Raw genomic sequence first — 12822 nt, 5'->3', positions numbered from 1 at the left:
CGCTTCAAGCATTGCATAACAGAGATGATTGAAAAATAGAGGAATTTCCCTCTTCCTTCCCCTCTCTCCCTCAACGTTGATTGGAGGGAGAGGGATAGGAGAAATTCAAGTGGATTAGAGTGTGAAGCTTGTGTTGTTCACTTTAAGGGGATTAAAGGTGAAAGTGAGTCGATTTAGAGTACATTTTGTTGAAGTTTGTGAGTGATTTGATGGATGTGATAAATTAAAAATTATATTTAAATCAAGAAAAAATAAGATTACCAAATTGTCCTTTATTTTAAAAATTGTACTACACCTAGGCGGCTTAGCCTGACTATAGCCATAAAGTCCGTCTACATAGCTTCCAAGGACACAAATAATCACCATACATATGCCAAGAAAATAAAAGTAACTAGCCTAAGCCACTATAAGAGCAATCGGCCTAAGCCGCTAAAGAAGTAACTGGCCTAAGCCGGTAACTTAAGGAAACTAAGCGAGAACCTGACAAATTCTTAGCATTACTAGAAAAACCCTAAAGCCCACGATAATCGAACTAAGTGACCTGGTGTAACATCCCCACTAGAAATTACTTGATTAAAATAAATCAATAAAATAAATAAGAATAGATAAATTCAAAAGTTATACTTCATTATTCCCAAAACGCGGGAAATTTAAAACATTATTAATCGTGCCATAATTTAAATAACGATAAATAGTAATTTTATTACAAGTTCCAAAATCCGACAAGACAATGAAAATCATAAGAAAATCCCTAGCTCAAAATCCCCAAGCTAGCCCTCTCTCCGCCTCAGGTGTTAGCAGCATCACTTGTATCATCAACTGCTCCTGTGTAAAGAATCACACGAGCATCGCCAAGCACAAACAGAAAGGGTGAGATCAAAAGAATATAAGAAACATATCAATTAAATAATATAAATACACCCAATTATATTGTCATAGTTAGACCATGGTCACATCCTTAATACCCCCAAGACTTTTAAACCTCCAATTTAACAACAAAGTTAGCCATGGACTCAGGATTCATGATTCTCCCACGAACCTGCCCGCTCATGGTCCTGCCTCTACGAACCTCCCCTCTCGTAGTCCTACTCTACGGACCTGCCAGCCCGTAGTCCAACACATGTGATCCACTAGCTACGTACCTCCCCGCACACAGCATCTCTCAATTGTGAGCACGGAACATACCAACCTACCTCGCTTGTATCCCCACAGGAGAGTAATTGAGTATGAACCTCACCGCTCATACCATCACATGTCAACCACCATCCATGAACCTACCCGCTCATGGCACAACATCTCTTGATCCACGTTCGCATCGATGCGTACAAATAATACACTCAAACTACACTAAACTCGCTTGGGCTAGAAGCCTTAGCTTAAGAGACCAGGCCTGTCTCACTTAAGCTAATCCTCCTCGCCTGAGCGAGTGTGCTTCAAAGGCTTAACGCGAGGTCTCGCTTGGGCGAGATCATCCCTTGCTCATCAAAAATTTCCCACGCCTAGGCAGCGAGTCGAACATCAACATGCATCCATTCACAATTTCTCGCTTAGGCGAGAACAACTCGCCTGAGCGAGATGCTCATTCGCCCAAAACATGGGCTCCTCGCCTATGTGAGATGCTTTAGTACAACCCCACAACTACGCCACTCCTCGCTTAGGCGAGTTGCTCTCGCCTGAGTGAGATGCTCGAACACAAACCAGATTTTGTGTTTCTGCTATTCTCGCCTAGGTGAGCCTAGGTAGCTTGAGCGAGAATAGCAGACCTTCTCCCTGTTACGCACGCAGAAACCAAACCAAATGCCAAAACCACACTCCCTTATGCTAAGTAATTCATCACAAAGTACAAACATTATGAGCATGATTTGGACACCAAATTGAACCCCAAAAATGCAAAATTGATCCATGAACCATAAATAGTACATCAAAACCCCCTAATTTTCACGCAATCTCATAAGAGTTTAATCATATTACATCAAAGCAATCAAACACCCCAATTCACAGCATGTTGGCATGAAAATTTCATGGCAAAAGTACATTAATCATTGCATATTACACGAAAATTCCCATCAATCATGTAAATGTATGGAAAAGAGCTCCCCTAACCTGAAAACCCTTGCTTCTAATGGTTTTGTAACTTCGGCTTTGTGGTACCTAAGAACCTTCCTTTGCTCTCCCAAAACAAAGCGCAACTTTGCTCTCAATTCCAAACTCACCTTTTCCACTCAAAATTCGTGCTCCCCTCCAGTCTCAAAACCCTTCTAATTGCTTTATTTTGCTTTTCTATATGACCCTAATTATGGTTAATGGCAAAAAAAACGAAAAAGGCTTTTTAATTATTTATAATTGCCTTTCATAGCTCTTTTTGGGTTGTTTTCTTTCCTGCTCTTAGCTTCCCAATGTCTCTAAGGTTTCTCCACCCTTTCACATTCAACTCACAATTACATTAGCAAAAATAAAGGAATCAATTTCGTTCTCAGCAAGGTTTGAATACACAACCATGCTATCACAAGACAAATGCATAACCAATTCAACCAAATCATGTTTGTGATAATTTCTATAATTCTATAACTATGTTATCACTCAACATACTCATGCATATCATTAAAATTAAAATAATTCAAACAACACGCAAATAGCAAACATAAGACTCGAATCCAAGTCCTCTCACACAATTAAAGTACTCTCAACCATATGAGCTAGCACTTTTCCACGTCACAACAAATAACATTAAATGCCATAGAGGCTTCCACTACCCGCATTTATTAAATAATTATTTATTTAATTATTTAAATTTCTTGGGTCTTACACCTGGACTAAGGGCAAGGCCCAAACAGGGCCCCAGCCCATGACGTGGCCAGACATAATTAATAATCTATAACTATGCATGCACCCCGGCAATTAAAGGTACGCATTCATTACTCCCTTAATTACGAGATTTGACTTTCTAAGAGTTTTTTGCTGACTTAAGCGTCAAAGTCTTCTCCTCAAGTAACCCCTCTCGGGTCCAAACCGAGATAGCTACAGATAGCATATGCCAGCCGGGAGGAAGCCTACTGAGAAGATTGCAGGTTGAGGTAAGGTAATGCTTGTGTCTAACATCTCTTATTTGTTCTCCGCAGGAACAATTGGCGTCCACCGTGGGGTACGAAGCAATACTTTACGGACCAACCCGCATTCTCTCGAAGATGGTTTCTACCCGCAGTTGTAAGACCCGAGAAAAATTAAATAGTTATTTAATTAATTATTTAATTATGGTAGTTAATAGGAACATTTAAAGTAATTAATGTGAGGAACTATGACGCGGAAAAGTACTAGCTCAAGTGGTTGAGAGTACTTTATTGTGTGTGAGGACTTGGGTTCAAGTCCTATGTGTGCCACTTGGATGTTATTTAAATTATGCGTTTTTGTATATTTATATATTGAATGCGTAGTGAAATGATAAATTCCTAGAATTGTAGGAGTTATCATGAAATATGAATTGGTTGAGTGGTTATGTACTTGAATTGTTAATTTATTGGTTGTGGGTTCAAGTCTTGCTAAGAACCCAATTAAACTCTTTTTTTGACCTAATTTTATTTTTGCATGGAATTTGAAAAGGGCAGCTTAACCTAGTTGTCTAGGGGGTTGAAAAATCAGATTGATGATCCACTTAAACCCCATTTAAGGTAATTTTCGTTTTGGGAAGTGAATGAGTGAATAGATTACTCATAAGCCAAAAAGAGAGAGTGAATTAAGGAAAGGAGAGGTGTTGTGGTACGTGGGAGACTTGGACAAAAGGTTCTGGTGAATTGGGACTGAAAGCAGAGGGAAAGTGAGGAGAAGAAACTAGCGTGGGAGTGTGAGCAAGGGCAATGAGATTTTTGATTGGAGTACACTCACACTAATTTGAAATTTGAAGCAAATTCCAGGTTAGGGGAGTTGTTTTCGGTCTTTTGTGATTATAATTGAATAATTGTATAATGCCTTGAATTATATCATAGTCCCTGTATCGTTTCTGCACTATTTGATTGGAGTTTCTGGATTTTTCTAGAAACCGCCTGGCGGTTCATCCCCTACCGCTGGCGGCGATGAATTTCTGCCAGGCGGCGCGACACTGTTCGCGTTTTATTTTCATGGTTTTGATGCTGTATGTATGAGAACCATCGTTGGTTCTGAAATTGATTTGTATAACTTTTATTGGATACCTTGTTGGTCTAGAATCAATTGAAATTTGGGGTATGGTGAAGTCCTAGGTATACTCGTGCATGAATTAAATCTAGTTACTCAAGAGGGTAAAGATCAAGAGGCTTATATGAATTGAATTAAGGGCACGAAACTAGTCAATTATATATGTATTGTTATATCTCGGAGAACATAAGTGCTGGGAATGAATACTGGTAAGAGGGAGGACTTTGTCGCAGGTATGAATAAGCCTGGTTTGTGCGGGCACTGATGCTCCGCCTAGCGGCAAGCAAGGCGCCGCCAGGCGATAGTGCGGTCAAGGGGCAGTTCTGCGAGATTTTGGAAACAAAAACTGAGGGAGGATTTGGAGTGTGTGAGGTTCACGATAATTGGTAACATAGGAGGGGACGACATACTATGGTGATTAACTGTGAGGATGGTAGTTTATGGTGTTGAATGGATCATCAAAGGAAGAAAGGGAGAAGGGAAAAATTTTAGTTAAGAGAAGTATACTTGGTAGCATGAGGGAAGGTATTGAAGTGTTGACTGTGAAAACTTGAATCGATGGTTTGGCCATTGTAGAGTTTAGGTGCTTGATAGTTATGATAGTTGTAGACTAACCATAATGTGCATTCCATAGAGGAGTCCTTATTTGGGCGCTTGGAATGGAGCCATGTAACAAATTAGACTGATTGAGGTGTTAAAAACCAGAGGGGTTATGCTACTGATACAGCGCCTAGCGACACGGGTAGGTGCGCCAGGCCCACATCAAACTATAACCATCTCTCTTTTTGGCGTCAGCGGGCTTTCATCGATTGCTTCAGTAAGGCTGCTCTTCGCACACCACACCTTAACCAGGAAATGTTATTTCGGTTTATGGCACTCACTCTCAAACCCGGCCCCTTCGTCAACAATGTCTACCTCCACCCACCTGCCTCCATGCATGAATTGAAGCTCTACGCCGCAAACTACATCCGCATGGAAGAGATGCAAACTCTCCACACAAAATTTTGCAACGTTTATACACCCTCTACGGCAACCTCCCCTACACAACCTTCTCGACCTGAGCCTAGTCCTAGAGAACCCCGGCAACCCCGCTTCACCAGATACGCACCTCTAAATGTTCCTCGATCCCATCTCCTTGATGAAGCTCTACAGGCCGATCTCATCCCACCACCATGCAAGACGTCCACTCCCCCAAACATAGACATGACTAAATATTGCCGCTATCACCGAAACAACGGCCACACCACAGAAGAATGCAAAGCACTCCAAGACAAGATTGAAGAATTGGTTCGTGTTGGCCACTTCCGCCGCTTCATCCGCAGAGACGACCACCCTTGACGATCCGACCACCGACGACCTCCCCGCAATTCTCGGCACGACAAACGTCCTAGCCAACCCACTAGCCGTCAGCCCCAGGCTTGTTCGCACTGATATTGCCCCAACCGACCCCCACTACGCCGCACCATTAACACCATCTCTAGCGGCTTCGCTAGTAGAGGATCCACCTCATAAGCTAGAAAGAAACACCTCCGCCACCTCCAATCCATCAACCACATAACCCATTCCCACCACAGACGCCACATGGCTCCCATAACCGTCACAGACGATGACTTCCATGGCCTCGATCACTAGCGGGATGACCCCATGGTCATCAATGTTGAATTGGAAAATTATGCCGTCAAGAAAGTCCTCATTTACCAAGGCAGTTCAGCTGACATCCTCTATTGGGCAACATATAAGAAACTCCAGCTCCCCACCACCGCCATGCTTCCATACGATGAACCCATATATGGCTTCTCAGGGAAAAAGGTCTCCACCCACGGCTTCATTGACCTTCATATTGTCTTTCGTGACGACGCTCAAACCAAGACAATCCCTATCCGTTTCCTTGTCGTCGATGTGCCTACATCATATAATGTCCTTCTCGGCCGACTATCCCTCAACACTATCGGCGTAGTCGTATCCACACCTCATCTGGCCATGAAATTTCCAGCCCCATCCGGAGACGTCCTTACCATCCACGGTGACCAACAGCTCGCGCACGAATGCTATATGACCAGCCTATGCCCACAACTTCCCCTTCTTCAAAACAATCATATTGAACGTCCACCCGGCTCTGACATAGCCTTATCTGGAGATGATTTGGACCCTAGAGTAGCCTAGGATGCCCGCCTCGAGCTTGTCGATGAAACTATACCACTGGAACTCCCTAATGGATGCACCATGAAACTAGGCACTGGCTTATAACCCGAACAACGCGAAATCCTTACACCTACCCACATCAGCAACACTCACCTCTTTGCCTGGTCCGCCGCTGACTTACCCTGCGTTGACCCTTAAGTCGTAACCCATAAACTTTCCATTTACAAGGATGCCAGATATGTCTCCCAAAAGAAATGAAAGCTTGGTGAAGAACGTCGACTAGCGTCCAAGACTGAAGCCGACAAGTTACTCAACACAGGGTTTATCGAAGAAGCCCACTACACCACCTGGCTCTCCAACGTACTCTTGGTCAAAAAAGCTAACGGCAAGTGGCGAATCTGCGTCGATTACACGAATCTAAATAAAGCCTTTCCTTAGGACGCCTACCCCTTACCCAATATTGATTGGCTAGTTGACGGTGCACTCGGTAATAAATTTCTCAATTTTCTTGATGCATACTCTGGTTACAACCAGATTCCCATGGCCACATCCGACACGAACAAATCGTCTTCATTATAGACGACGCCAACTACTTCTACAAAGTTATGCCATTCGGCCTCAAAAATGCAGGAGCAACGTATCAGCGACTAATGGATAAGGTTTTCAGCCACATAATGGGAAAATGTGTCAAGGTATACCTTTACAATATGGTTGTCAAATCCCCAACTCATCACCAACACGCTCAAGACTTGTCCACCGTCTTCTCTACATTACGGTAGTACAATTTCTGCCTCAACCCCGAAAAGTGCATTTTCAGTGTCGATCATGGTAAATGCCTTAGTTTCTTGCTCACAAAACGCGGCATAGAGGCTATCCCCGAAAAATGCAATGCAATCATTGAGATGAAAATCCCCAGCAATGTCAAAGAAGTACAACGCCTCATTGGTCGTCTAACCGCCATCTCTCGCTTCGGGCCGAGCAAACGTAACCCATCATTCAACTACTCAAGAAATCGGCCAAGTTCTCGTGGAACGACGAATGTCGACAAGTTTTTCAAAAACTCAAAAACACCCTAACTTCACCACCCATCCTCCATAAGCTGGACACTCATCAACCCATACTCGTCTACATCACCACCACAGATCACACCCTGTATGCTTCGTCAGCCGAACCTTGCATGATCCCGAAACCAGATACCAGTAATGGACAAAGTAGCCCTATCACTAGTACACGCAGCACGATGCCTACGTCCCTATTTCCAAAACCACAACATCATCGTCAAAACCGATTACCCCATCTAGAAGATACTTCAAAAGCCAGACCTTGCCGGTTGCATGTCGTCTTGGGTCGTAGAATTATCCGAGTTCAACATCCGTTACGAACCTCATGGCCCCATCAAAGCTCAATGCCTCCTAGACTTCATTAACGATCTGCAACGAACCCCTGAAGAGGACCAGTGGACACTTTACGTTAATGGTTCTTCAAACTCAAAAGGAGCAGATGTCGACATCGTCTTAGAAGGCCCCAACGACATCCTCATGGAAAAATCCCTCCACTTCGCCTTCAGAACATCCACCAACCAAGCCGAATACGAAGCCATCCTCGTTGGCCTATCCCTCACCTGTGAAGTCAGCGTCAAAACACTGACGTGCAAAACCGATTCCAAACTCACAGTGGGCCATCTAAATGACGAGTTCTAGATCAAAGACCCTACCCTCCTACAATACTATCACCTGATTTGAAACGTCATCCAATCTGCTTTTGAATGAGTCTGCATCCAACACATCCCCAGATCTAAAAATGTTAGAGCCGACATATTATCTAAACTGGTCAGCACTAAGCTAAAGAGCCGACAATCCTATGTAAACAAGAATGTGAATAGAGTACAGATTAATACAGACTTAGTGTCAAACTCAAATCAAAGCATTTAAAATAACAATCCTATGTCCGTTATCACTCCACATATTTCGCAACTACACCATGATGAAGGATTATCTTGTTTCCTTTTAGAGTTATGAATATGGTGAAGTTGTTTAAGAAAGCTTTTTGAAAATTCCCACTGCACATTAAGATAGCATGCTATCTAGATGTGAAGGTTCATTTCTCAAGCTCATGAAAGGAAGAAGAGAGTTGAATTCAAGCTTAAACACACACGGCAATAACAACACTTAAAGAGCAAAATAAAAGAAGAAACAATAAAAATTGAAAGCATAGAAGATGAAGAATGGAAGAAGCACGCCACTCATAGGGGGGGATCTAAGCCAACCAAGCCCTAGAGATGAGTGATGGTGCCTCCACTTGCAAGCAAGATAAGGCAAAGGTGAGTTCACTTCTAGGAAGGAGAGCTCACGAAAATTGGTGGTTGAATGCACAAAGTTTATAACAAAATGATCAACCCTTTTACAAGACAAGGAGCACCCTTTAAATAGGAGTTCATAGGGGTCCTTTAGCAAATACAAAAACATCAAAAAGGATTAACTAGCAAACCCTAAACCTAATGTGAGAGTGAGTCTTGGCCAAGTGAAGGGAGATGATTGGTGGAGGCATTCCCATGAGGATTCTAGGCCAAAAGAGGAAGGAGACCAAGTGACCTTCTATGGCATAAACCACAAAGGCAAAAGGAGACAAGGTACATGTCTACTTTTGCTTTTGCTTTATGCTTTTGCTTTCCTCTCTCTTCCACTTCATCTAAGTGCTCCAATCACCAAGTGCCACCTAGCCATGCTCTACTTTCTCTTAATTACCTACAAAACAAGACAAACAAGGATTAGCATGTTGGTTTAAGTTAATCTAATCTTGGTCAAAGGTCAACTTTGGATCAAAGTCAACAAGTCAACCAAAATAAGTCAACTAGAAACCAACTTAGGGAATTCAAACTAAAGTAATGCAAAACAAAGATAAAGGTGATGGAATAGAAAACTTCCCTCTAAACATGCTTCTAGTGATCCTTCTTGAGGGAGCTTCTAAGGAGGTGGTGGTGGTAGTCACGCCTTCATCATCCTCCCCTTCTTGGAGAGAATTCGACCACGAATTCTTAAACCCTACATCAAAAGGAGAAAGGTCACAAACATTAAATGAGTTACTTATGTTGTAGCTTGGGGGTATGTCTAACTCATAAGCATTGTTGTTAATTCTCCTAATGACTTGAAAGGGGCCATCCCCTCTAGGGAGGAGCTTAGACTTCCTTTGAGTAGGGAATCTCTCCTTTCTCAAGTGAAGCCAAACCCAATCTCCCTCTTGGAAGATGACTTCCTTTCTTCCCTTATTACCCTCCTCTTGTTCTTTCTTAACTCTCCTCTCAATGGTTTCCTTGACTTGTGAATGCAAGTCTTGGATGTACTTGGCTTTGGCCTCACCATCTTGGAAAGTCCATGCCTCATGAGTGGGTAGGGGAAGGAGGTCTAAGGGAGTTAAGGGATTGAACCCATACACAACCTCAAAAGGGGAATGAGAAGTAGTGGAATGCACAACCCTATTGTAGGAAGACTCTATATGGGGAAGAAGTTCCTCCCACTCTCTAATGTTTTGCACTATCACACATCTTAGCATTTGCCCTAGGGTTCTATTAACCACCTCGGTTTGGCTATCACTTTGGGGATGGCAAGTGGTGGAGAAAAGAAGCTTGGTGCCAAGTTTACCCCACAAGGTTCTCCAAAAATGGCTTAGGAACTTAGAGTCCCTATCACTTACAATGGACCTAGGTAGGCCATGTAGTCTTACCACTTCCTTGAAAAAAAGATTTGCAATATAAGTTGCATCATCAATCTTATGGCAAGGAATGAAATGGGCCATCTTAGAGAACCTATCCACCACTACAAAAATGGAATCCCTACCTTTTTTGTTCCTTGGGAGGCCTAAGACAAAATCCATAGATATGTCAACCCAAGGCTTGGAAGGGATAGGCTAGGGAGTGTAAAGACCATGGGGTTGGACTCTAGACTTGGCTTTCATGCATGCTATGCAACTTTTGTAATGCTACATGCTTCCTCATGTGAGGCCAATAGAAGTGTTCCTTTAAGACTACCAAAGTCTTGTTTGGCCCAAAATGCCCATTAATCCTCCCTCATGTGCCTCTCTAATGAGTGAAGCTCTTAAGGAACCTTGGGGAATGCAAAGTCTCTTACCTTTGAAAAGATATTGATTAAGAAGGTAAAAGTCTTTGTAAAACCCTTGGTGACACTCACTAAGAATGGGGGAGAAATCAACATCCTTTGGATACAATTCCTTAATATGATCAAAACTAAGAAATTTAGTTTCAAGAATGGAAAGGAGGGAATACCTTCTTGAAAGTGCATCCACCACAATGTTAGTCTTTCCTTGCTTATGTTTGATCACATATGGGAATTGCTCTAAGAACTCTACCCACCTAGCATGTCTCTTGTTTAATTTGTCTTGGCTTTTCAAAAATTTGAGCGACTCATGGTCACTATGTATCACAAACTCCTTTGAAAGAAGATAGTGTTGCCAAGTTTGCAAAGTTCTCACAAGAGCATAAAGCTCTTTATCATAGGTGGAGTAGTTGATGTGACTCCCTTTGAGTTTCTCACTAAAATAGGCTATGGAGTGTCCTTCTTGGAGAAGCACGACCCCAATGCCTACATTGGATGCATCACACTCAATTTCAAAAGTTTTGGAGAAGTTAGGGAGGGCTAGGAGTGGTGCATTGATCAATTTCTGTTTTAAAGTTTCAAAAGCCTTTTTTTGATATTTGCCCCACTTATAGACCACACCTTTCTTGACCAATTCATTGAGAGGGATGGATATGGTGTTAAAGTTTGGCACAAATCTCCTATAAAAACTAGCCAACCCATGGAAGGACCTAAGCTCACTCACATTTTTTGGGGGAGGCTAATCCTTGATGGGCATCACCTTTTCTTGGTCCACATGGACCCCATGTTGATTTATTTTGAAACCTAGGAAGATCACATGATCCATCCCAAACACACATTTCTCCATGTTAGCACACAAAGGATGTCTTCCTCAAGGTCTCTAACACACTCCTTAAATGATGCAAGTGGTCATCTTGAGACATACTATAAATGAGAATGTCATCAAATTACACCACAACAAACTTCCCTAAGAACTCTCTAAGAACATGGTGCATGAGTCTCATGAACGTACTAGATGCATTGGTCAAGCCAAAAGGCATGACTAACCACTCATATAATCCAAACTTAGTCTTTAAAGAGGTTTTCAATTCATCACCTTCTTTGATTCTAATATGATTGTACCTACTCTTCAAGTCTATTTTGGAAAATATGGTTGCACCATGTAACTCATCAATCAAATCATCTAATCTAGGAATATGATGCCTATACTTGATGGTTATATTGTTGATAGCCCTACAATCTATGCATATTCTCCATGTTCCATCCTTTTTGGGGACAAGAATCACAGGCATTGCATAAGGACTCATGCTATGTTGCACCCACCCCTTTTCTAACAACTCATTCACTTGTTTTTGAATTTCCTTAGCCTCCTCGTGACTAGTCCTATAGGCTAGCCTATTAGGCAAAGATGAGCCTTGTATGAAATAAATTTGGTGTTCTATACCTCTTAGGGGTGGGTGACCCTTTGGAGGTTCTTGAAAAACATCTTTGAACTCATCTAAGACTAATGACAAGTCTAAGGGACATCTAGAGTGAGGGTTTTGGAAGGAGGGGGAAGATTCACTAGGATAAGCTAGGAAGATGGGTTTTTGGGTAAGCATTATCTTCTTCACCCCTTTGAGGGTGATCATGCTATTCTTGGACTCATTGCCATGCCCTTGCGCCTTCTTTTGCGCCTTCTCTTCTTTTCTTTTCTTTATCATTTGCAAGTGGTCCTCATTGACTTCTCTTGGTGAAAGAGGTAGTAATGTGATCTTTTTGCCTTGGAAGCTAAAGGTAAATTTGTTTGCATGGCCATCATGAAAAGCTTTCCTATCAAATTGCCATGGCCTTCCTAATAAAATGTGGGCTGCTTCCATGGGCACTAAGTCACATAATACCTCATCTTTGTAGTTTCCAATGGAGAAGTTAATAAGGACTTGTTTGTTCATTTTAATCTCACCTTCCTCACTAAGCCAAGAAAGCTTATAGGGCTTGGCATGAGGGATGGTTTTCAAGCCAAGCTTGTCCACAACCCTTGTGCTAGCCACGTTAACACAACTTCCATTATCAATTATAAGTGAGCAAGTTTTGTTGTTGATTTGGCACCTTGAGTAAAAAATATTTTCTCTTTGGTTTTCAAATTCTTTAGGCACTTGGCTTAGCATGCGTCTGATGAGTCATTATTTTCTTCTATTCCACTAGCCTTTGTGCACCCATTAGACAGTTGATTAGTGCTTAATTGTTCATCATTAGAGTGTTTTTCATCTGTTGGGCTTTATTGGGTCACTGTTCCGAATTTGGACTAATTTCACATTATTTGGCCTAATTTTTGTTTTTAATTATTTTTAGGTATTTGGGTGAAGCAATTTTGGAGCTTGGACATTAATATTTAGTTGAAGAGACTTTCCACATCATTGCCACA

General features: G+C 42.1%; 1 protein-coding gene across 1 annotated transcript; it reads left to right on the top strand.

The window, feature by feature from the left end:
- The first annotated feature begins 5811 nt into the window (after positions 1–5811).
- On the top strand, positions 5812–6330 carry LOC146888724 (uncharacterized). The gene has a single exon (XM_085665980.1). The coding sequence runs from the start codon at positions 5812–5814 to the stop codon at positions 6328–6330; it is 519 nt and encodes a 172-aa protein (XP_085522106.1).
- Positions 6331–12822: the final 6492 nt, after the last annotated feature.

Source organism: Vigna unguiculata, chromosome 1 (genome assembly GCF_037176805.1).
Source record: "Vigna unguiculata cultivar grain cowpea cultivar isolate G323 ecotype 2 chromosome 1, ASM3717680v1, whole genome shotgun sequence".
Taxonomy (NCBI): Eukaryota; Viridiplantae; Streptophyta; class Magnoliopsida; order Fabales; family Fabaceae; genus Vigna; species Vigna unguiculata.
The sequence above is the reverse complement of the archived record's forward strand: the minus strand, read 5'-3'. Positions and strand labels throughout refer to the sequence as shown.